Here is a 23,239-nt window from a genome sequence, read left to right on the forward strand (position 1 = left end):
TAATTTGCCTGTTGTGTACACAGGGAGGTGACCAGTGATTTCAAATGCTTGATACTTCCCAGAAGAAAAATGTTTTGTAGCAGAGAATGAATTAGATGGATGGGTTTTCATTTTTTATTTTTTTTCAGTAGACATGCAAATCTACGGATTTGTTTCTATAAAGAACGTAAAATAAATCACACACCATTTCTGTTTTCCACATACGTGCATTCAGGAACAAAACAGACTGAGCAGACTTTCAGCCATGCAATGAATGTCAGCAGAAACACATCCGACTACAGGTCTCTTAAGTCACTTTAATGGTGATGGATGTGCAGGAAACTGTAATCAATTACATTGCCCTGGAAATTACATAGTTATTTTCCAAAAAGCCCAACAGGTAACAGTTGTTTGATACAGTAGAGCTTAATATTTCTCAGAAGACAGAGACTTTGTAATATTTGAGCTTGCCTGTACACACAAATTGCATCACTTTAACAATACCTGTACAACCTCTTCTGTATAGTCAGATTATATAGACCTGGCAGGCAGCTAGAAGGGAGACACAAGAAACTGAAGCAAGGTAGCAAAACGTAGCGTTGAACAGCAAGAAATCTGAACAGGGAGATCTAGGGTCAGATCTAGGAGGTGATGTTCTCCAGCTTGATATTTGAGAATGTTTAAAAAACAGCCATGTGCCTCTGCAAGGAGCAGCGTGGCCTTCTGCAAGGTACACACTCTTACACTATCAGGTTACCGACGGCTTTGTACTTCCTTTTCTTTTGGTTCACACCCATACGTAGCAGCTCAAAAGTCACTGCATACCACACGGGAGATGTTGTGTGGAGAGCGGTGGCAAAATGTCATTTGCCTTCAGGAAAAAAAAAAAAAAGGTATATCCAATTCCCAGTATTTTGTGTGAGCGGTTAATATTCTTATTCTTATTAAAATATATTAAGGATATTGCTTGATCAGAGTGGCCCAAGTGTTAGGGTACAAAGTAAACAACACATTACACAACCAAACAGAGCATCATCCCTTGAGAGTCAGAGCAGCCCGCAGGGAGACTGCTGGAAAAACACACACTGGAGCTCTCAGCCCATGTGCCGCTTGTTGTGGCCCTCCTTGGTGTCTCAGCGGAGCAACGATTAGCAGCTACAGCAGGCAGCAAGAGGCAGACCAAGGAGCCCATAACAAGCTTCTTGTAGAGATCTTGTAGAGATAGTGTTAAATGATTTCCAATTCTTTTATTTATTTATTTATTTATTTTTCCCCACCTATCCCCCCAATACGTTTCAAACCCTGCAACAGCCTGCTCATCAGGTGGATGGAGGAAACCCCAAGGTGTGCTTCCACAGCCCCGCTTCTCTGCCCTGAGCACACCAGTTGGGTTCTCCTCCTCACCTCGCTCCTGCTGGCTGTGGTTTGTTCCCCCATCTTCCATCCTAGCAAATCTTCTCGTCCTCCCAGGTCCCTGCTCCTAATGCAGACCCAACGGCTTCGCCTTCCATGCCTCTTCCCTCAGCCCATTCCCCTGTGGAGGAGACCGAGGAAGACGAAGTGAGAAGGGTGACCACGAGCACGAGCTCAGTCATCGGGCGCTTGGAGCTCAGTTATCGGACACTTGTCAGGGCTCCGGCCATGAGGCGAGGCAGGTGATGAGGGCAACACGTCCCCTCCGCCCAGCAGCGGTTGGAGCTGAAGGCGAGGCGGCGGCCGGCTCCACACGGGCAGGGCACCATGACGGAGGGGCGGCCATGTTGGGGCGCTGCCCCCACGGGCGGGGGGCTCCCCTCGAGGGGCAGCAGCCACGCCGCGTCCCCGGGGGGCGGTGCGGGAGGGCACCCGAGGGGGGGGCTGCGAGCCGGCAGGGGGGGAGGCAGACACGGAGCGGGGACACGGGACGGCGAGAACTGAGCCCAAACTCGACGGGAGGGGGGGGCAGCAGGGCGGGAACCGCGCCACAGCCGGGCGGGGGGGTGCGGCCGGGCCTCCCCCTGCCTCCCGCCTGCCTCCCGCCTGCCCCCACCCGCGCAGTGCGCAGGCCCTGCGCGCATGCCCGCGACTTATTTCGCGCGGCCGGGGCGCCGCATTTCGCGCGGCGGGGAGCGGGCGGCGGCGGCTCCGGCTCCACGTGACCGGCGCGGAGCGGAGCGGGGCCGGGCCGGGACCGCCGGGGGCCGGCAGCGCCGGGGCCGCCCCGCATCGCCCCGGTGCCCGCCCCGCAGCGCCCCGGGGGCCGGGGCTCCCTCCGCCGCCCCCCCTCCCCCCAGCACCCCCTCCAACCTCCTCCGCCAAGCAGCCCGGGGGGGCCCGGCCCGCTGCACCCCCCCGCGGTCGGGGCGAGGCAGCAGAAAGCGCGCACCGGTGCCGCCGTCCCCGCTGGAGCGTATTCGAGCCTCATCAGCACCTTTTTTTTTTTTTTTTTCTTCTTCCTCCTTTTTTTTTTTTATTCCTTCTATTATTTATTCTTCTTCGCCTCTGGTTGCTTTTGGGGAGGGGGCAGCCTCCTCTCCGCTCGGATTTATTGTCACCAGCACCCCCCCCACCCCCCCGCCCACTCCTCGCCACAATTAATCCGATGAATTTGCCGTGATTGATCCGTATTAATAGCCGGGGTGGGTGGGCGTGTTTTGGTGTGGGTTTTTTCTTTTTTTTTTTTTTCTTTTATTGTTTGGTTCTGGGTTTTTTTTTTTTTTTGGAGGGGCCGGGCTGGGATCCGATCTCCGCTCCGGAGTCCAGCCCTGGTCGGTGCCTGAGAAAATCGCATCTGGACGCCTCGTTATCATTATTGTTGTGTTTGATCCGCGCAGATAAAGGCGGAGGGGAGAGCAGTGCGTGGCGGCGGGGAGGGGAAGGCTGCACCCTTCCCCGCACACACACACACACACACACACACACACGCAGACAGAAAGGGAGCTCCAGACATCCAGATATATTTTTTTTTTCCACCCACCCCCCTCGGAACTTCTTCTAGTTGGGGAGGAAAGGAAGAAAGAAAATAAATTTTGTGCAAGGAAATACTCTCAGCTCCCTCCTTCCAGCGGGTCTCTCTCCTTCTTTCTTTATTCCCCCCCTTCTTTTCTGCTTTTTTTTTTTTTTTTTCCTCCTCTCTTTCGGAGATCCTCGCCCTCCCAGCCCCTTGATCAAAGCATTCCGCTATTCTGATTTATTGCCTGCTTGGAGAGGCTTTTTTTTTTTCTCCTTTCTCTCGCTTTTTTTTTTTTTTTTTTTTTTTTTTTTTTTTACAAAGGCGACCTGAGATCAGCCATTACTTTCCTTGGCTCGCTTATAGGAATCTCTTACATTTGGTGCTCGCTGCTGGTGGCGGTGGAACCGCGCTCGGATTCTTTCATCCCCCCCCCACCCCCCCCCACCCCCTGCCCGTCCTCCCCTCCCTCCCTTTCTCCTTCCCTCTCTCCCTCCCTCCCTCCCCCGTTATTCCGCCGGGGGAGCCGGATCCGCGGCGGCGGCGGTGGGGCGGGGGGGGCCGAGAGCCAGCGGGAGAGCCGGCCAGAGCCATGGACGGCCCGGCGCGATGCAACGGGCTGCGGAAGAAGCGGCGATCGCGCTCCCAGCGCGACCGGGAGCGGCGAGCCAAGGGCGGCCGGCGGGGCGCTGCCTCCGGCGGGGCCGCCGGCCCCGGGGCCGCCGCGGCGCTCTCGTCCTCGGGCTCCGAGAAGGAAGACAATGGGCCCCCGGCGCCGTCCCGGCCGCGGCCCCCCCGCAGGAAGCGGCGGGAGTCCTCCTCGGCCGAAGAGGACATTATCGACGGCTTCGCGATGGCCAGCTTCGTCACTTTGGAGGCGCTGGAGGTAGGAGCGGCGGCGCTTTGTGTGCGCCTCATTGTGTGCGGGGGCGGCCGCGGGGGGGCCCCCGCCCGCTGCCGGCCGCCCCCGGCCCCTGCGACCCCCGCCTTTGGGGCCGGGGGCGCCCCCGCCGCCCCTTCGGACCGGCCCCGGCCCCGGCCCGGGGACACCTGCAGCGCGGGGACCGCGGCCGGCAGCGGGACCCCCCCGCCCCGGCGTGTCCCCCCCCGGCCGGTTGTGTCCCCCGCACCCCGCCGTGTCCCCCCCGCGTCTCCTCGTGTCCCCCCCCCCAGCCGCTGCCCTCCCCCGGAGCAAACTTTTCTCGCCCGGTGTCCCGGGGCCGAGCCCCCCCCCCCCCCGTTTTTCTTCCATCCCCCCCTTGGCACGGGTGGGCGGCGCGGCCTCCCCCGGGGGGGAGAGCGGTGTCTGTCTGTCTGTGTCTGCCTGTCCCCAAAATAAAGGGGGGCGGCGCCTCCTCTCCCGAGGGGGAGCCCCGGGCCCGGCCCCCCCCCCGGCCGCTGTCACCCCCCGGGGGCTCGTGGTGGGGGGGTGATGCCGGGGGAGCCCCAGCCCCGCTGCTCTCGGAGGGCTTTGTTGTTCCTAACTTCTGCTCGGGAGAAGTTTGCGTGGTGAAAGGCAGATTTATTTGGGTTTACATGCACTGGAATCACAACTGTAACAATTATGAACTGTCAAAATAAATGCGAAGATGAAGCTGATTGTTTAACAAAAAAATCTGTGTAGCTCTTAAGCTGTTTAAATATTTAGCCAGGAATACTTAGTGGCATTTTCTGGTGTTGGTTTTTTCTTTGTTGTTTTTTTTTGATTTTTTTTTCCACCCTTTGGAGCCAAATTTTGTCCTTGGTTACACCTGCACCAGCCCAGACTCATGTCTGGCAGAGATCTCCTCCCGGTGTAAGCCAAGGGAGGATCTGCTCCCCCCGAGAGCCTCCGCGTGGCTGGCGAGAGGCTCGTGTGGGTGATGGTGAACCAGTGCTGGGGATGGCCAGGCTCCCCGCTGCTACCCCTCTCACCTGGTGAGCCCATCCACCGGTGTCCTACGTGAGCCGTGGAGAGGAGCGTGGACGTGTCTTTGTCGGCAAGAGTGGGATTTGCAAGCTGAGGATTTGGACAAAATTCTCTTCTTCCTCAAACAAAGCCCCGGTTCGTGTCGTTAGGGGTTTTGTGGGAATATGGACTCGAGAATTTGGCTGTAGCCCTTCCTGGAGGGGAATCGAGGAGCAAGTTTTATGTTCAGAACTTGTAGGGTGTTTTGGAAAAAATCTCTTTTGTGTTTCACTCCTTATTTATTTATTTTCCACTTGAAATGAAAATTGCTGTGCTTTTTTTCCCCGTTGCAAAGCCAAGAATGGCTACTACTTGCATCCTGTTGTAATCCTATATTGCTAAAAAGGAGCGCAGAAACATTACCCAGTTCTGCCAGCTAATATCACATTCAGATAAAACAATAGCTCGCACACTGAGACTTGACATACTTTTAATGTTCATGTGATAGGTGGCACATTTTGACCTAACGATTTCATGCTGCGTGGAGAAATAATGTCACAAAATCATTGTTAGGTGCTTTTCCCTGCAGCTCGGTGTATGTGTTGAGAAAGTTGTTTCCGAGGATCAGAGGGAGATGAAGGTGTCTCAGGCACAAGCCCAACGTAGCAGGAATTACCGCGTGCATTGCTCGTAGCAGCCTCAAGTTTTCACTGCAATTTCAGCTCTGGCAAGGAGGTCGCGAGATGTCTCAGCCCAGGGGAGATGTTCAGGTTCTTGTCTCAACTCATACCAGAGCTGAGAAGCCCTGGGTGCCGTGGAGAGATGCCCTGGTGTTTACACACCTCGTGTTTTGGATCTGCCTCGGGCTCTTTGGAGCCGTGGAGGTTTCTCCCCAGGTTGCAGAAGATTTCTGTGCCCAGCATGACAGGATTGCCCTACTGGGCTTTGTGCTTGAACTTCAGCCTGTTCTCAGGCTTAGTGCAGCCAAGAGTGTGAGACAGAGGGTGTGTTTAGTCTGCTTGTTGGTAATAGCAGTGAGGATCGATGTTCAGAACTTCACACCATGGGAAGATCTAAACCCGTGCTCCAGGACGGGCAGCGGGTGGGTTGGCTAGCACGGGGGGGATGTGGAGGGACGAGGCTGAGCACCCTGCTCATGAGCCCACCTGTGTGGCAGGAGGTGTGTGAGTTGGGTGGGAGCCGGCTGTTGCCCCCGGGGATCTTTTTGTGGGTACTGTGAATAAAGCTGTGAACAAGAGCAAGGATTTCCACATAGCTTTGTTTTGCTTGACCTTTTCTAAATGCCTTGTGTTGGGGTGACTGAAAAGCCCAAATTGTGCAAAACGCCAGGTTGTGTGGGGCTTGTGGACTCTAAGGGGACACCGGTGCTGCAGGAGAAGATGCACCTGATGGCCACTGTAGTTCCAACAGGAGTCCTCTGTGTCTGTTAACACCAATTACGGGCATGTTGATAAAATTTCCCATCCCTTAAAGCACAATTATCTCTTTAAGCAGCTCCCACTCTTAGAGCTGCTTTTCTGTCCAGGTATCAGTAGCCTCCTCTGCTTCTGCAGTGTAAATTGTTTGGTGTAGAAAGAGAGGCCGTCTGCTTCTAGTTATCTGCAGCAGGGTTTATGACAGCCTGGACCTTGATCTCCTTTATATTTGCGTGGGGAATAGCAGGGGAAGAGGGAAGTGGGCAAAGACAGCAGGTTCTCATTGACTTTTTTTTGGTTGTTTTTGTCTTGGAGCAACAGTTGAGCAAATCTGGTGTTACTGCAAACGTGGCCAGACTGCTCCTTGCCTGGTCGGATGAGGCTCTGCTGTAGTGAGGTGCTCTGAAGTCCTGTGCCCCACGGGGAGCTCTGACCTTCAGCAGCCCCCAGGTGCCTCTGGTTTAGCACAGCGGTGTAGTCCTGCAGCTTGATCTCAGCACCGCGTCCTCCCACGGGTGGCCTTGCTGGGACGATGTGCAGCAGGCTCTGTGCATCGCTCCATGGCACTCACTCACCCCTCAGCTCTCTGGCCTCCCAAAATCTTCTAGTCTGGAAGAGGAGAAGGGTGCAGACAGCTGGTGTCTGTGCTCGGCAAGACACCGAGCTGACCTCTTGCTGTAGCCTGCACCTCTGGCACGTTTGTTTCCAACAATCACTGCGTGAGGTTCTCCAAACCCAGGTGGGCATTGTTGATGCTGGTTTGACAGGGAAAGAGTGTTCCTTCAGGAGGTGATAAATGGATCTGTTGGGGTGACTTTGTGTGATGTGCTGGGGAGGTTTCTGTGGAGCTCTCAGGCAGGTGGGATTGCACAGATGTCTCCTTCCTCTCCCTGGCATGTCGGGCAGGAGGGCGATGTGGCAGGGCTGTTGGTGTGCGGTGGGGAAGGTGGTTTGCTGTGATGAGAAACGAAATCTGACCTGAATGTTAAGATAGCTTAAAGCCTGGGAAGTACTCTGTGTTTCCTGAGTCAGCTCCAACCATCCCTACGGAGCAAGCAGTTGGTTTTGGGTTTTCTGAACCCTGAGTAAGGTAATGAGCTTTTTCTGCGGATGTTTGTTTAGCTTCAGCTCGGGCAGTTCATCTGACAAGCTTGAAATGGGACAGAGATATTTATTTATAAAGCACAGATAGAAATGGCACAGGGAGGGGTGAGCTTGCATTTAAATGGCGATTCTTGTTCCGTAAAACCAGCGCAGTTCCTCACCACACGTTCAAACTAATTTCTGTTCAGCATGCAGACATCAGTCTGTTTTGAGACCATGCTAAATTATCGTCAGGTAAAGCCCAATGTAATTAATTACAAATGAGAAATGCTGACAAATATTTGTCGAGGAGCTGCTTAATGAGTTTCAAATTCTGTGTCGGATGATTCCATCCACCTAGTGTAAATAATTTTTAAGCAATTGTTCCACTGAGTTTGTGTGATTTAGGCAGATGTTAGCTATGGCAGTTCTACCTATTGAGGGCACAAAATAATGCAAGACTAAATGGAGTAAAACTTAACAGCTGATAGCGGCTTTTAAATAGAAACAGTGCTGTTACACATACAAAATGTGGAAATAATGGGAGGTTTTGAAGATGCTGTGGTCTGAACAGCATGTCTGTGTGCTGTGTACACACAGTGTAACCCTGTGTGTGCATCTGAAGGCAGGAATTTGCTTTAATAACCATTGTGTGGTGCCCACCAAAACCACTCATCAATAGGTTGGTTGTGTGGCAGCAGAAGCTTGGGCTCGGACACCAGAACAACTGGCTGGCAGTGGGGTTTCTCCCCAAATCGTGCTCTTCACACCAGCCTTTCCGTGGCTTGATTAGCCTTTACTTAAAATCTCTGAGATTCCGACACAGTTTGTCCTGCCTTGTCTCTATCCTTTCATATTTCAAAAGGAATTTGATCTTCGTGTCTTACCGCAGCAGCATCATAACATCAGGTGTTTGTTCAGTGCTGTCAGCAAATCTTGGTAGTCCTTCCTGTATTTATTGACTGCTTAGGTTCTTTGGTGTTTGTCCTAGTCTGTTTGCACACGCATGTCTTCAGATTTAGACCAGCAGAGAAAAGAAGGTAGTAACTAAATGAAGGTATCTGCAGATAACAAGTGGCATTAGGTTTTGTGTGACGCTGGGATATCATATGAAGCGATGTGCTTATTATTTTCATTATGTGTTTAGAGGAAACAGTAAATTGACCTGAGATCAAATTTTGAGATAACCTTGACAGAGCAGCTGAATCTCTCGATGAAAACCCTCTGCGACCAGAGATGAAAAAACAGCAACCAAAACTGAAACCGGGACTGTGAGCAGCAGGATGTGTGTTCCACAAAAGGAACCTCTCGGGTAATTTTTGAAACCTATGTTACTATAATTTGGACATGTGAATAAAAGCCTGTTACTTTTCTGTGAGGCTGGGCACCCCCAGCTCCCCCCGATTCATGTAGCTGTTGAAGAGCTGTTATCATCTCTTCGTGCACATAATGACTGAGGATTGTGATCCTTGCATAAATACTCTTTTAAACTCCTGAAGGTAACAATGTAATGAAGGTGGGGATTTTTGCCTTTCCCATGGGTGGTAGTAGGAGGCACAATGGCCTTGAGTTAAAGAAGGAAGAGTTTAAACTATAAGGACAAGTTCTTTAGATAGATGTGATTCAAGTAGTCTCCACTGGCCCCGCTCTTTAAGCTCAACATTAATGGGAATTATACCACGTATCAATAGGACAAAAGACACCCTTATCCTTTTTTATCTTGGCATCTTTTTTTTTTCTCCTCCGCTATTTGGGTGAGAAAGTAAGCCCTTTCTCATTAAATATCTGGGGCCTCTGCTGGGATGAGGGAGTGTAAAGAAACAGATTTATAAAATAAGGGTAAAGGATCAGGAACTTGGAAGGAAAATGATCACTAGGGAAAGGCCAAAAAATCAGCAGAAAGACATCAAGGGGCTGAGTAATTGAAAGATTGAGTTACAACGCTGAGATCAATAGAGAAATATCAGGGACTGGATGGGAACACAACTGGAGGGAGATGTTCCTGGGAGCTGCAGGTGGGGTCTGCTCTGTGCCCTGGTGGGAGCCCTGCCCGCACTGCTGGGGAACGCTCGGCCCCTGCCTAAGTGTTGTTAAACCTGGTAACCCTTCAGCTGAGAGAGAGAGGCAGGATTCCTCGCTCAGTGAAATGCCCCCCTTTCTCCCCATCTGTTAGTTTTTTTTTTTTTTTTTTAACGTTTCTGTCAATTTGAGTGGAAGACCCTTCCGTATTACACCGGGGGTCTGACCTGCAGCCTTGTAATTATCTGCAGCTAAATTAGAAGTTTAATCTTTGTTCTGAGCAACAATAAGTTGAGTCAGATAGGTTTTAAAAATAGCCTAAGCTCAAGTTTAGTGAAGTCTCAAATGCAATTAATAAAAGGGTAACGGAGTTAGGAGGTTGTGGGCTGAAACGTGGCGATGTTTAACTCTGAGCTTTCCTCTACTCGAACTGCAGCCTTCTGCGAGGGAAACTGCTTGTGCTGTTTCTCTATGTTCATGTATATCATCCGTACGATTTATCAGCTCAGTATCTGTATTCTCGCTGGGGTTTGGCTTGGTGTGTGCCACAAATTACCAGCTGCATGCGTTTCTTGTGTAGTTGGTTTGTTGTCGTTTTGACGTGGTGCCAAGCCATGGTGAAGACCACTTCAGAACATCACAGTCCTCTAAATTCCTTTGTTGTAAAATGGATATTATGAAAATCTACTTTGTAAGTAATGAGAAATGGCTAATGCAGGTAGGGATTTGTTTTGCTGTAACAGCAGAACGTGCAGTGGCAATTTGTCAGATCCCCAGCTCAGCTCTGCTGTACTGTTTGCCTTTAAATAGTGTGTTACCTTAATATCTTGAGATTTTTCTCCTTGTATCTTGGCAACACTGCTGCTGAAGTTCACACACTCGTGTGCTGGAGAGGGAAGGCTTTAACCAAAAGGGTAAATCTTTAGTCTGGTAAACGTAATAAGGAGGAGTTTTGGTTCTGCCTTACTGTCTGCAGGAGCGGCGGCGTGAAAGTCTGCAGGAGAAGTGGGTTATTCCCCGGCACCGCGCGTATTTCTCTCTTTGTGGCTTTTTGCCTGTCAGGTGTAATTTGATCACGTTGCTTGACATTCACTCCTTTGGATTTACTTGGGTTTTGTTCGGTGTGCTGCTTGGTCCTCCTGGTTTTAAGATCTCCCGAGATGAAGATGTGGTAGGGGTGCAGAGGTGTGTTAATATCTGCTGTGTCCAAGTGCCCGGCTGTCTGGACTTCAGGCTCTGTAATGCTGCTTGGTGCAGTGATGTGATTGATATCCCAAGTCCAAGTGGGAATAGTTACTCCACAGCTATGCAGGAGATCAGCTTGGTGTTCTCTGCAGAAATGATCGCCCATTAATCTGTTGTGCACGTTTGCCAGCTTTTCAGAGTGGAAGTTGCTTCTCCTCTAAAACCAGTGCTTTTATAAATTGCATCTTTTTGTGCTTTTGTTCGGTAGCAAAGGGGGAATTATAGGTTTGGAAATAAAAACACCAGCAATCTGTTTTCTCCATCCACAAGCCCAGGCTTGCCCTTTGCTGGATGAGCTCATGACAATGAGCAGACTTCTCCAGCCTTCGAGGTGTGTGCTGTGCTGGGCATCCTCTGGACGGAGCCATCTGGGGCAGGTGTGGGGGTGCTGCAAGAGGATGGTGCACACTGCAGTCAGAGAGGGAAATAGAGGTAGGTGCTAGAAAATTTGGGCTTAGATTAGCTGTAGGGTGGCTGAAGTTCTGGAGGGGTTTTCCTTGTGTGGCACCATAGGTGTAGATGAGGTGTATCTCTCTTTCAGATGTGTTTTGCACTCCCATGCAATTGTATGATGGACAGACCAAGAACTGAATTCATGAAGGTCTTTGAGAAGCTGTGCTCCGTAACGAGCTATGAGAGGGATGATTTTTTAAGAGGATGGCTGGTAACAGGTAACCAAGTTTGCAGATTGCTCTGAAGTGTCATACTGCTGCTGTTAACTCACCTTCCTGGCACACGAAAGGCATTTTTCATTACTTTGCCTGTGAAACGGAACCAAGAAGACAACTGGTTAGTGCCAACCTTTCCTGGACCACACACAGGTTGCTGTTGGCATGGGCAGACCTCTCAGTGTGAGGATCGGCTTTGGTGATGCCTCTTCTCACGGGTATGGTGGGAGTGGAGGAGAGGCAGCAGGATAAACCAGCTCTTTGATATAAAATGTGTTGGGAGCATCCTTCCAGGGTCCTCCAGATGCTGACATCTGGTCCCCAGCTTCCCCAGGACATGGGCAGGAGCTGGGAGGTGCTGCTGTGGCAAGAGCTGGATAACATGCTCTCTCCAGCTTGCTCCAGAGCTGGCCAGATGTGCTGAATGGCCAGGCACAGCACAAAACCCATTGGAGAGGGGCTGGGGCAGAGAAAGTAGATTTGACCTCAGAGGAGGCCCTGTGGTAAGAAGGCAGAGGAAGAAGTGCTGCTGGTGGGGACAATTTATGTTGCAACTCTGCTAGCATTGTGGGTTTTAATGCATGTCAAGGGCACTTTGACCTTTGAATGGAATCTTCTGGTGTGAAATTGTGTCTTTTCTCCTTTCTTTTCTTCCCTTAAAAAAAAAAATTCAAAATAAATACTGAAAATCAAAACCGTCTGTTTTGAGGGGACAAAATTGCCTCTCTTTATTTTATGTGATTTGGATATTACTAAACGATTAAAAGTCCTAGTAATTTCTACTGGCTGGCTATTGTGCTTATAGGCAGTGACTCTTCCAGCATTAGTCACTTTAACTATGGAAAAAAATAATAAAAATGCAATTAATGTGGCTCAACAGCTGAGTCGGCTGGACTTTCAAAAAAAAAAAAAAAAGTAAATTTTAATGAGTTCTGGGATCAGAAAGATACATCTGGTGGATGGATTTGCCAAGTTTTCAACCTCAGAATGTGTGTTGAAAAACTCAGTGAATTATGTAACTACAAAAGTGGATCTTTGCATGTTTATAAGACCTCAGTGCAATCTCCTTATATTTGCCTAATGACAAACAGACATTCTCGCGGAGAGGCAGCCCAGAAGGACACACATATGCTGGAAGGGCTCTGTAAGCTGATAGCGTTTGTATCAGAATGCGGCTACCAGCAAGGGAATTTCAGTGCATCCATTAAATGAAGAAATAAATAAAAATTAAATCTTGGTCTTGGATGAAAAAAAATAAAAGGAAGGGAAGGGGGAGGGGAGAAGGCGGGAGGCAAGGAAGCACCAAAACTTTAAATACGTGATGTGTGGGCTACGATATTGTGCCTCCACTGCTGAACCAGAAAATTTATAACAACTGTTTGTCATGTGTATGTATTTATAGCCATTCACATAATGAAGAAGTTTCATGAGGTTGTAATAACATATCAAGATGGATGTAATTAAAACAGAAGCAAATTGACACCTCTAGATTAAAGGCAAACTCTAAACTAATACACCTGTACGCTGTCACTTATGTATTAGTTGTCTGGGGCAGTCTGCCAGATATGCAAATAAAAAGACATTGGCACATTTCCTTGGATGTGTGGTTATAAAAAACCCAACTATTTAATCTCTTACCTAGCCCTTTTCAGGTTTGTAGCAACAGCAGAAATCCTTTATTTGGTGTCACTGATGCCTTGTGATTGGAGAGGGTAAAAAGATTTGGAGAAGTGGGGATAGGAGCAAGAAATACAGCGCAGGTGATGGACGTGGAGAAGTGTTCTTTAAATGGGAAACTTGCCTGAGAAAAGAGGTGTCAGCTGGGCTGTTTCAGATCTGTCCTAACTCTCTCTCAACTCGAGAGGAGTAAAGAGTCCTTCATGTTGACTTAGTGTTCGAGCTCAGGTAAATGCTTTTGAAAATTGCGCTGTAGCAACAGATGTTGGTCCTCGTGCTGCAGGTGACTGAGGTTGCCAGTAAGAAATGCCTCTAAAACGTATGTATTTCAGATATATTGGAACAATTCAAATCTGATGTAAATCATAAGTGAGTCTATGAAATGGCTGTAAAGTATCTTAGCAATTTGATATAATAGTATTTTTTCAACTTGTTTCAATTTGCAGAAACCTAGTATTTGCCAGTGGAGCTGTGGACACCTGTGTGCTGAATTTAAGCCGGCAGTTGACACATTTACTCTCTGAATCAACTTTCTTGGAGTTCTTAGAGTTAGTTGGCAAAATGCTGATTATAAAATAATGTGTTGGTATGGAGCAGGAGGGGAATGACCTGCCTTGTTGGTTGCAGGCAGGTGAAGGGAAGTACCGGGCTTTCCTCTGAGTATCTTGCATCCAGATAACCCGCATTCCTTGAAAAGCCCCAGGCATGGAAATGGGTCCTCACACGTCTTGTGTGTAACCCATGTGGCTGCCAAACTGGGTTTTCTGTTACACAGATGGTGCCAGCACCTGAGATGGCTGTTTGAAAGACCTCACCTCCTGTGGGTTTGCTGGCACCTCCTCCGTGAGCGGCTGTCCCAGAGCCCTGCTTCCCTCCGCTGCTTCCAGCGACCTCCTCTGAAGTTTGCAGACCCTTGGACTGCAAACATAAATCAAACAGCTTTGTTAGGAGATGTATATGACCAATTCTTGAGAGCTTAGTGATGCCCAGAACTCAGCTGGGCTTTGAAATGGGGGCTTGAAGCTCTTTGCCCCATTGGTGCTGAAGTGGAGACGTGGCCATGGGCTTTGTGGGGCATTGTGGTCCCAGTGGGCTGCTGCCCTGCCAGGGCTGGGATCTGTGCTGCTGCAGGGGTGACTGCACGATGTGGGCATTCTCAGGGAGCTGCCTGCATAAAAGCTCCAGTGCTTTGTTACACTTCTTCTGAATTATAAAGGCTCCTTTTTAATACATCTGGACACTAAAGATCAATCGTGCTAGGTACGAGGCTTCAAAGTGGTTTGAAATGGTAGGATTTTTGTCTTCAATGCTTCAACAACTTTTCTTCCACCTTTAATCTTTCATGAGCAGAAGCTTCAAAAGATAATTAGTAAAACATGCTTTTATCTGCATTTATCTCAAAACATGATTAATTTTTTAACTGCAATTACAGCAATCATTTCAAGTTTCCTCTATATTAATGAGTAAAGGATTTTTTTAATTTTTTATTTTGAAAGAGAGAGCCTAAATAGGACTGTATTGGCTGGGTTGAAAGGTAGGTTTATGAGTGTGCTTTTTGTTTTCATTGCTAGGGATTGAATTTCCGGTTCCAGGAAGTAATATTTCACATGGATTAAAGTCTTTGAAATGCTCTTGCCCAGCTTCCCTGGATCATTTTGAGGAGCTGACAATAATAGGAACTGGATCAGGCTCTTGCTGGACCTGGCTGCCCAGCCACGCATTCCCCATGTCGCCGTACCTTTTTGCACTGTGCTGTGCACGCGTGACCGGTGGGATATCCTCTGCCTGCCGCTCTTGGCATTGAAACGTAAGAAATACGATGCGGGTGGTTTGTTGCTAATGAGTTGGCAATGAAGTTGTAAATTTTCACCTTTACAATTTCTGTCTGTTATAGGCAGCTTAAGGCGTTTTTTATTACTATTTCACTTCTGCGAGAAAGATGTTCATGCCTGTGCCTTTCTTTATTGCTGGTGGCTGTGTAGGACAGTGTCCTGCCTGTAGGGCTCTGTGGGATGTAGGACCACCTCCTGGCTGTTGGTCCTATGCGTGGTTTACCCTGGTGCCCCTAGAAAATAGTGCTGCTGGCACAGAGGTATCCTGGAGCAGGTATCCAGGGCTTCAATCAATCAAAAACTTTTTCCACTAAGCTGCTGCTTTTGTGTAACTGTGTCCCATGAAGGGTGCTCATCAGCCCTGCATGCAGAGGAGGGAGCTGTGTGGCTGGAGTGGGCTGTTGGCGGCTCCGTGCCTCCGAAGGACTCAGCCCCGGGGCTGCTTGAAGTGGTGCTGGGCTCTGGGTACCACGCAGGGGCTGGTGCTTGCTCAGCAGATGGAGCAGGCACTTGGAGCTGCTGCTAGAGGAAGCGTAATAACCTGATTTTTTAGTTTTTGATTTATCCCCCCCCTTCAGTTAGGCCCTAGGCTGGGGTGTCAGAGGTGTCTCGGGGTGAGCCTGCACAGCCTTGGTTCACATCTGAGTTTAGCTTCTAAACTGGGAGTTACCCTGCTCTGCAGTCTCTGGGGAGGTGGATGGGACGATGACCCCAGCAGTGAATTGGGCAGCTGCATAGGAAAGCATGCAAGTGTATAATCAGATTTCTGATAAAACCAGGTCTCAAAGTCTCTTGAATGGGTAGCTTTGCTGTGAATAGGCTCGTGAGGTCTGCTGTGGCTGCTCTCTTTGTTTGGTACTCTGACAAAAATTGCTCTGGTATCCTTGTTGGCATATTTTTACATCTGTTATCCATATTTTGGATTTGTTCTGGCTGCGGTCTTATTTTGTTTTGCAAAATGTACCTGGGTTTGGGACGGAGATATATGTTTACTAAGGCAGATTTGGAAATTGCATTGTTGAAATACAGCCCATATGGGCTATTGTAAAATGGTTACTGCAGCATATAATTGCCTTCACAATGATGTGCTTTGTCATTTCACTTCCATCTTCAAAGAGGCTCTCCTGTAGTCTGCTGACAGCAATGGTGGTATTAGAAAACATATGGATTTGTAAAGGCATTAAACTGTCTTTAGTTCAAGGATTAGATTACAGCGTTAGAGTATGGGTCACCACGTTTTCATGCGGATAGGCTGCACTCGGCTCTGTCAGGGTGTGCTGTAGGTTAGGGAAGGGTTTGTTTGTTTATTGGAAATACCTGGCACGATGTCCCCCTGAGCACAGGGGGAAGGAGGTATCTCTTCTGCTGTTGCATGCTGTCCATCCCTCTGTCTGTCTGTCCCACGTGGATGGCTGAGCTCGGTCTGGGCTGGCCAGCCTTGGAAGACGTCTCAGAGGGAGGGCAATGCCAACTGCAATGTGGAAAAATGCACAGAATAGAAGGACCACACTGCTGACTTCTGAAACCTTGGGGTTTTGTCAGTCCTCTGTGCTGGGCTGCTACTCAGCATGTTTTGAGCATTTGTTTGTATTATGTTTGTGTATAAAGGATGTATTTAAGCTGTACAGCTCCCCACGTTTTGGAGCACAGGGCAAACCTTCGGCTTTTGCTGCATCTCCACCCACACGGTCCCAAGGGTGGATTTGCCAGTGCAGCTTTGAGGTCTGCAGTGCCCTTTTCCGGGCTGGAGCTGTGCTCCTGCTCCTCCTTTACACCCTCACAAGGGGAGAGCTGGAAGTGGCAATAGGCAACGAAGACCCTTCTGTTTCAGTTTTGTCTCTTCTCTCTAAAACTTGCTGCCTGCTCAGGTTTGTGCTCTGCCCAGCTGGAACATGGGAGCTGCACTTGTGCTGCTGTCACCGGCTGCTGCCCCGTGGGGTTTGGCTCATGCAGGTCCATCCCAAGCTATGCCTCCAACTGCTCTTGTCCTTCAGACACTGTCTTTAATCAAGAGTGCTGTTCCCTAGGAGGTACAGGCTTGTCCCTGGGTAACCACAGCCCACTTTCATGACCTTGCTTGGAGCCCTGTGTATGCTCGTGGGGAGGTGCCGTGTCTGGTGTCTTGATTTCATTTGGGTGTCTTGACAGAACGCAGCAGGTCTGTGGGGACAGTGCTGATGTGTGAGCTGCTATTTAGCGTGAAGTCAATCGTGTGCTTAAGTGTTGCTTTGGGCTGGAGTGTTAATTTTGCTGCAGCTGAGTTTTTCTGTCTGCAAAATGGGTTTAATAATGCTCTCTCTCTTTGGAGATTTCTCCGCTACTTAATTAGCAATTGCAGGTTGCTCAAGTAGTAAGTGAGGAACATAAAATATCTGCATAATTTAACTGTAAGGCCTTGAAATGCCAGTGTTTATATATATGCAGCAGTGGCCTGGCTACAATGCATATTTAAGGAACTGAGGGTACCTGTGTAATCATCAGCCACCTTTTAAACTAAATGTAATTCTGCCTTAAAATTGCCGATTACAATCATTTCATTAAGCAAATCCGATGTGAAGGGTAACCCAGTGAAATTCTGATGATTGCTTAATTTTTCTTTATACTGTTATGATTATTAATGATGTAAAAGTTAGTGTTGCTTGGTTATGGCTTGTTTCGGATTTAAATCACTTCTAATGCTATCTGTCCCAGCTGCAGTGTATATCAAGGCTATCTTATGATAATGTATTTTCCTAAATCCATTGCAGAATAAGGAAGAAAGTCTTGTTCTAGCTATGAGAAATGTTAAAGGATGTATTACTAACTCTGGCAGCTGTGATGGTGATAAACAAATTAGGCCTGTCATTAATGCCAGGGTCTGCTGGTGTAGTATGTCATGAAACTGGGATATCTCTCTTACTAACTGGCCTATAAAAATATAAATAAATGCAGGGTTTTTTAGTCCTTGTGTAAGAAATTTAAGAGCAAAGCTGCATTGTGATAAGGTTTGTGTAAGTTGACGCTGAGGTCTGTGCGTTGCATGTGGTGTGTTTTCACAGCAAAGGGCACAGAAACAAACTGGGGAGAAAGTTAGTGTGGGGAGAGGCTCCCCAGGAGCTGCAGCTGGTGCAATCAGGGCTTTCGTTAAGGACAGTATGGGTGTGCAGATGCTTAAATCAATCCCTCCTTAAGACAGTACTTGAAGGTGTGGTTAAAAATCATAGCACAGTGGACTTAGAACAAGCGTATGCTTAAGTGCAGTCAGGAGCAGGATGGTATCAGCTATATCCAGAAACACTCTCTTAATGCAAGGCCTCCCAATGGTGCCTTTTTAGAAAATGAACGTGTTTTGAGGGTCAGCCTGGGGGAATGGCTTGGGGTTTTTGGCGTGTAGCTTTGCTTGGGGACAGGGGTGCCACCGCCTTGCACTGTGCAGGCACCTCCCGTCCTGCTGCACACTGCTGCCTCCAGCACCAGCTAAACAGGTGGCAGGATGGGAAGCACCACGCTTGGAATGGAGTTCGCTCTGCACAATAGCTCACCAGAGGCCTGTTTTGTTACAGAACATTGATTAAATAAATATTCCTATGCATACAAAAGAGGAGAAATCTGTTAGAGCTCTCTGCAGTTATTTTTCCATTAATGGCGAGGAGCTCTCTCTAATTTTCCTGCCCCTTTCAATCTGTTTGCCTGTCTTCCTCCCTTCCCATCACCACGAATGCCTTCAAGAGCCTGATTAACGTACACATAGCCGAGGTTCCCTCTCGTGCAGATCTGCTGCCGCGTTTGCTCCAGCACAATATGCGCTAGCAGATCCCGCTAGCCAGTACAGGGCATAATTGGCTGCTGTGTGCGAGTGGTTCTGATTAACTTGGTATTTCATGTTCAGTATCAGGATTCCTTGTGCTAACTGACAGTCATTTCATTATTTTATATAACGGCAGTCAAAAATACAATTTTGCAATGTCGGCATCTTGCATAACGTTGACAATTGGGGCAGAATATTTGATGTCTGAAGAATGTCTTTTTTCTGGTGTTTCTGTGACCCCTGATCTTTTCAAACCTTTGAGGCAAAACTTGCTGCTCTGTGATCTGTGCTGTGAGCAAGGGAGCATGTTTTTGGGGAAAGAACCTCTGGTTTAGACACCCTGGCAGCCAAAGACAGATCTGCTGCAAGCAGCAGGTCGAATTCAGTATGAAGTGGTGGCAACTGGGGATGAATGTAGGGTAAAAAAACAAAAAAACAAAAAAACAAAAAAAAAAAAAACATAAGGGGGAAAAATAGCTTTAGTTTTTAAGTTCAGCAAATATTTGTCTCAAGAAAGAAATTTTGGTTGAACAAATGTCTGGCTGCAATAGAAGTATGAGAAAATGCTGTGGCATTACTTTGGCTCTATGCAGATGTGACCGAGATCAAAATCCACTCCAAAGAAAGTAACTTGAATTAGGTTTTTGTTTTTCAAGCAATAATCTTTCTGCCTTGGACAAAACAGAAGTCATCGTTGTTGTTTTTCTTGGAAAAATTTAGAGCTGTTATTCTAGAGATGTAAATTACATTGTGTATTTTTTTCATATTTAAAGACCACAAATGAATCCACCTTCTGTTATGAGTTTGCTCTAAAATTCTTGCCCTGTTGGCTAGATTTGGGAGCAGGGTTGTGGAGGTGCCCCCTAGGTAGGACTGGTCCTCTGCACACTCCGGCGAGGAGACACCTTGTCCTCTTTCCTAAGCAGTGATGCGATTGCTGTGCTTGAAATAAAGCCATGCCAGCATGCTCCACTCTCCCGCTGCTCTGCATTGCTGAGGGTTAGAGAGGACTGGATCTACAAGTCTGAAGCAGCAGCCCAAAGTTTTTATCTTGTATTGATTACTGTGGGCAATTAGTTGGAAGTGACACAAACCAGAGTTTAATTCTAATTTTACATACCACCAACAAGCCAGCTGTTCTCTGTATTCTTCCATGATAATGCAATGCAATTATTTTTTTTATCTTTCAAGATGTGATTTTATGTTGGTGTGTTTTCCCACTAACCCTTTGGCATTGAGTGCTTAGAGCAAATTCATTTTTTTCCCCGTAACACAAGAAAACCTCAAGTCCAGTGGCCAATGGGCTGTGCTAGAGACAGCTGAGGAGGAGGAATGTGAAGTGATGTGCAAAGAGGAAGGGCCCGGTTTGAATCTGAAAGCCACTGGGATGTGTGGAGTGATTAATGGTATTGTTGCTTTTTAGCTTCATCAAAAGGCCTCAGTGTAAGGGTTTCTAAGGAATGCTGATAGTCACAAGAACCTATCAAAGGGTATGGAAAATATGAAATGAGCAAGCAGGAATGGGAGTTAATTACTGAACAGTGATTACTCTGATATAACCAATTATTGGATCATTAAATGTTTATTACCTTTTTTTATGCTTCTTTCCCCCATAAGTGCAGTTTTGTCCTCACAGTATTAAAAAAGGGGTGGGTCTAATGCATGAAAAGCCTTTTCAAAGCCTGGAAGGTATGGAAAGAGCATCTCATCCTAGCACCTGACAGCCTGTCCTGCTCGTGCTGCTTCCCCTTGCTCTGCGTATTTGGGGTGAAGTGCTGGGGACCCTCTTTAAAGGCCAGATGATCTCATTTCTAGGAAGGAGTTAGCGATTGGAGCAGCAGGAGAGCATCTCCGTGGGACATAGCAGCAGGTCCTCTGCTCTTCCGGCAGTGATGGAGCTCGGTTTGTGCCTTGTGCTCCAATACGAGGTGGATGTGGTGTGTTTGCCCATCTCCTAGCAGCTTTTCCTAGAGCCCCATCGTCTTCCTAAGGCCCTCTGTTCCCTGGAGCTGGAGTGACAAGTCTTCATTTTGTTTGGGCTTGGAGCACCCCTTCCTTCTTCATTCCCTGAGGAAGGAGTTTCCATTGCAGGGCCAAAGGGCAGCTCTGTGGAAGTGAGATGTAAACCATGCCCAGGTCTTCCATTGGATGTCTGCAAACTGCAAAATAGCATCTTTTCAGGCTGACTGCAGTTACTTTGAATGGCATTTGAGGGTTTAAAATGTTAAAGCAATTTTTAAAAATATAGCTATTTGTGACTTTCATAGATGATCCTTAAATGTTGAGTTGTTTAAGCTTTGTATCTCAGAGGAGGAAGGGTCAGGGTAAAAATGCTCTTTCCCTGACATCGCTGTGTTTCCCTGAGGCTGTGTGCATGTACCGGAGTGGGGCTGCCTCTGCCCCTTGCCTCTGTGTCTTTGGGGGCTGGTGGAGAGGCACCAGGGCCGGCACTCAGTCCTGGTGGACCATGAGCCTCTGTGAGTGGATTTTATACCTGTACTGTGGGCAGAGGGTGTGTGGCCCTTGTGAGACCTGGCTATTTACACCAGGTCACTTATTTCTGTGGTGGTCGGGGTGTCTCGGCCCCAGCTGATGCCGTCGCCACCTCTCAGTGACTGCGGCGGGGCGCTCTCGAATACCATGGGCCTGTGCATGTGGTGAAGTTCTTGTGAAGCAGGTATTTCCATGCCCTTATTTGTAAGTTTAGTGTGATCAGTGTTCTTATGAACTTTTTTCCTAACATGACCCAACCAGCCAAATCTACTTCTTGACCTTCCCTCCCGAATACAGTTTTCAGTTTTCACCTCAGAGGCCTACAGTAGATGGGGGACTTGCTGGGAGCACACAGCGGGAAAAGTAAGGTGCTGTATGTGGCTTTGTGGTATTACTGCTGTGGAAAGGGAGGAAATGCTATTGAACCATGCTCCTGGGAATCCAGATTATTGTCTTCACTGCAGTGCTGTGTGTCAAATCTGTTGCGTGGTGCTTGGGACTTTGCCCTCTTTGGAGGTACTCACTCCTCATCAGCTGATGGATGGGCTTTTCCCTTAAATCCTTTGAAAGAGAACTTTATTCTGGAGTCTTTTCTATATTTTTCTTTCTCCATTTATTTATTTTTAAAAGACAGACCATGTTTACTTTGTGAAGCAAACGTTAAGCGGGTCAGCTCCGTGCTGCACACGAAGATGACTCCATCCCTGCAGCGCACGTCTGCAGTCAGGGCCTGCCAGAGATGCTTAAAGATGGGTCACTGGCGGCAGCTCGGGTTCCCACACCGGCCAAACACCATTGCTCTGAATATCCAGCAGCGATACAGCAGCAAATTGCAGCCATAAAAAACCTCCTTTATTCTGCTTTATGTCATGCTGGGGATGCAGGCTGGTTCGTGGGGCTCGGTGTCCCAGCTGCTCCAGCCCTGCGAGTGAGAGGTGCAGGGCCCTTGGTGCTGCTGCTTGCAGGCATGTCTGCAATTATCCCTGTTTGACAGCCTCCCTGTAAAATAGTCATAATAATGAAATGTCCCTCAGGACTTCCTCTTAATAACTGAACACAGAGCAGCAGTTGTAAACTGTCTCTGTAATGTCACAGAGGAGAGGACAAGGCTTGGCATCCCGGGCCTCGCCTCCTCGAGAGGTGCGGTGTGGTAGCAAGGTGTGGGAGACGAGCCGGTCCCCTGGACTGCTGCAAATGCTGGATTTCAGTGAAAGGCCGGCTAGGAGCAAGGTCAAAGCAAGCCCAATAAGCGTAGCAAACAGCAAAGCTGCAAGGCGAAGATAGAGGTTAATGCGAGGGCTACTGGCATTAGTGCAGCATGTGGTCAGCTTGCTGCGAGCAGGTTCTGAACCGGGAGATAATGAGGAGGGTTTACTCTAATTCTATTATAATGTATAATTAACTAGCATAATTGATAGCAATTTTCCCTGCGTGTCTGTGTGTGTACATAGTCTCATTTTCGACTTTTGTGCAGTTCTACCGTGTGCCTTCCACTGATGCAAACTGTCCGGTGGCTCCCCCAAGCCTGGCTGAGCCCACGGATATGGAAGGGGAACAAAGTTTTCCAGAGCCTCTGAAATAAGGCATATCACCTATTACCTAGGTGGTACCCTGGGTTAGGTAGGGCCACTGATAAAGCAAGCAGCGTGCTCTGTTGAGAACCACAGACGGAGTCAAGGATTGCAGAGAGCGAGGGATGGGTCAGCTCTGTTTCTCCCTGGTTTGTCTGCATCTTCTATTTATGCCTGGTGCTCTGTCAAGCACAGAGCTTGAACTGAATTTTGCCTCTGCGATCATCTTTTGCACAGGATAAAGTTAATGCTTTGGGGCTACACAGAGACATAAACATGGCCGTGTTTCAAGTCCACTGGGGATTTTCGTTTTCATGGTGCACAGAGTAGGCAAACCACTGCTGGTTCCTCTGGCCTTGCTCTGCAGGACAGAGAGCAAATAAGAAAAATCTTCCCTTGCCTGAAATCAACTCAAAGCCCCAGGCTGCAATACTCTGCAGATGTGAAGTTTGGCTTTTGTTTTATTTAGACAGGTAGGGAAACCCCTGCCGTGGTATTGACTGTGGATGCCGTACCATGACCTGACCTACCAGGTGTAAAATCAGGCAATATCCCAAGTGGTGGCTGTTGTACCTGCTGCTAGATCCTTGATGCTATGTGAAAACATTAAGATGGCAACCGTAGATTTAAGA

General features: G+C 48.4%; 1 protein-coding gene and 1 long non-coding RNA gene across 8 annotated transcripts in view; one reads left to right on the top strand and one right to left on the bottom strand.

Annotated features, from left to right (window-relative positions):
• Positions 1-91: 91 nt before the first annotated feature.
• On the bottom strand, positions 92-2,534 carry LOC137842297 (uncharacterized). 3 transcript variants are annotated; one of them, XR_011089004.1, is made up of 3 exons: positions 2,345-2,534; positions 1,384-1,513; positions 92-850 (listed from the first exon to the last, which is right to left on the bottom strand). It is a non-coding gene; the product is annotated as an uncharacterized lncRNA (long non-coding RNA). The 3 variants fall into 3 exon arrangements; XR_011089005.1 differs by having other exon boundaries at positions 2,266-2,534; XR_011089003.1 differs by lacking the exon at positions 2,345-2,534 and having other exon boundaries at positions 1,384-2,256.
• Positions 2,535-3,369: 835 nt separating this feature from the next.
• AUTS2 (activator of transcription and developmental regulator AUTS2) overlaps positions 3,370-23,239 on the top strand; it is a 756,836-nt gene continuing 736,966 nt past the window's right edge. For 2 of the 5 annotated variants that reach the window (XM_068656147.1, XM_068656151.1), the window contains exon 1: positions 3,395-3,794. In XM_068656147.1, the coding sequence (XP_068512248.1) occupies positions 3,501-3,794 (294 nt within the window). In that variant the 5' untranslated portion in view covers positions 3,395-3,500. Of the gene's footprint in view, positions 3,795-23,239 lie in introns of all 5 variants that reach the window. The other 3 variants (XM_068656148.1, XM_068656150.1, XM_068656149.1) reach the window with 3 other exon arrangements.

This window comes from Anas acuta, chromosome 19, assembly GCF_963932015.1.
Source record: "Anas acuta chromosome 19, bAnaAcu1.1, whole genome shotgun sequence".
NCBI classification, from domain to species: Eukaryota; Metazoa; Chordata; class Aves; order Anseriformes; family Anatidae; genus Anas; species Anas acuta.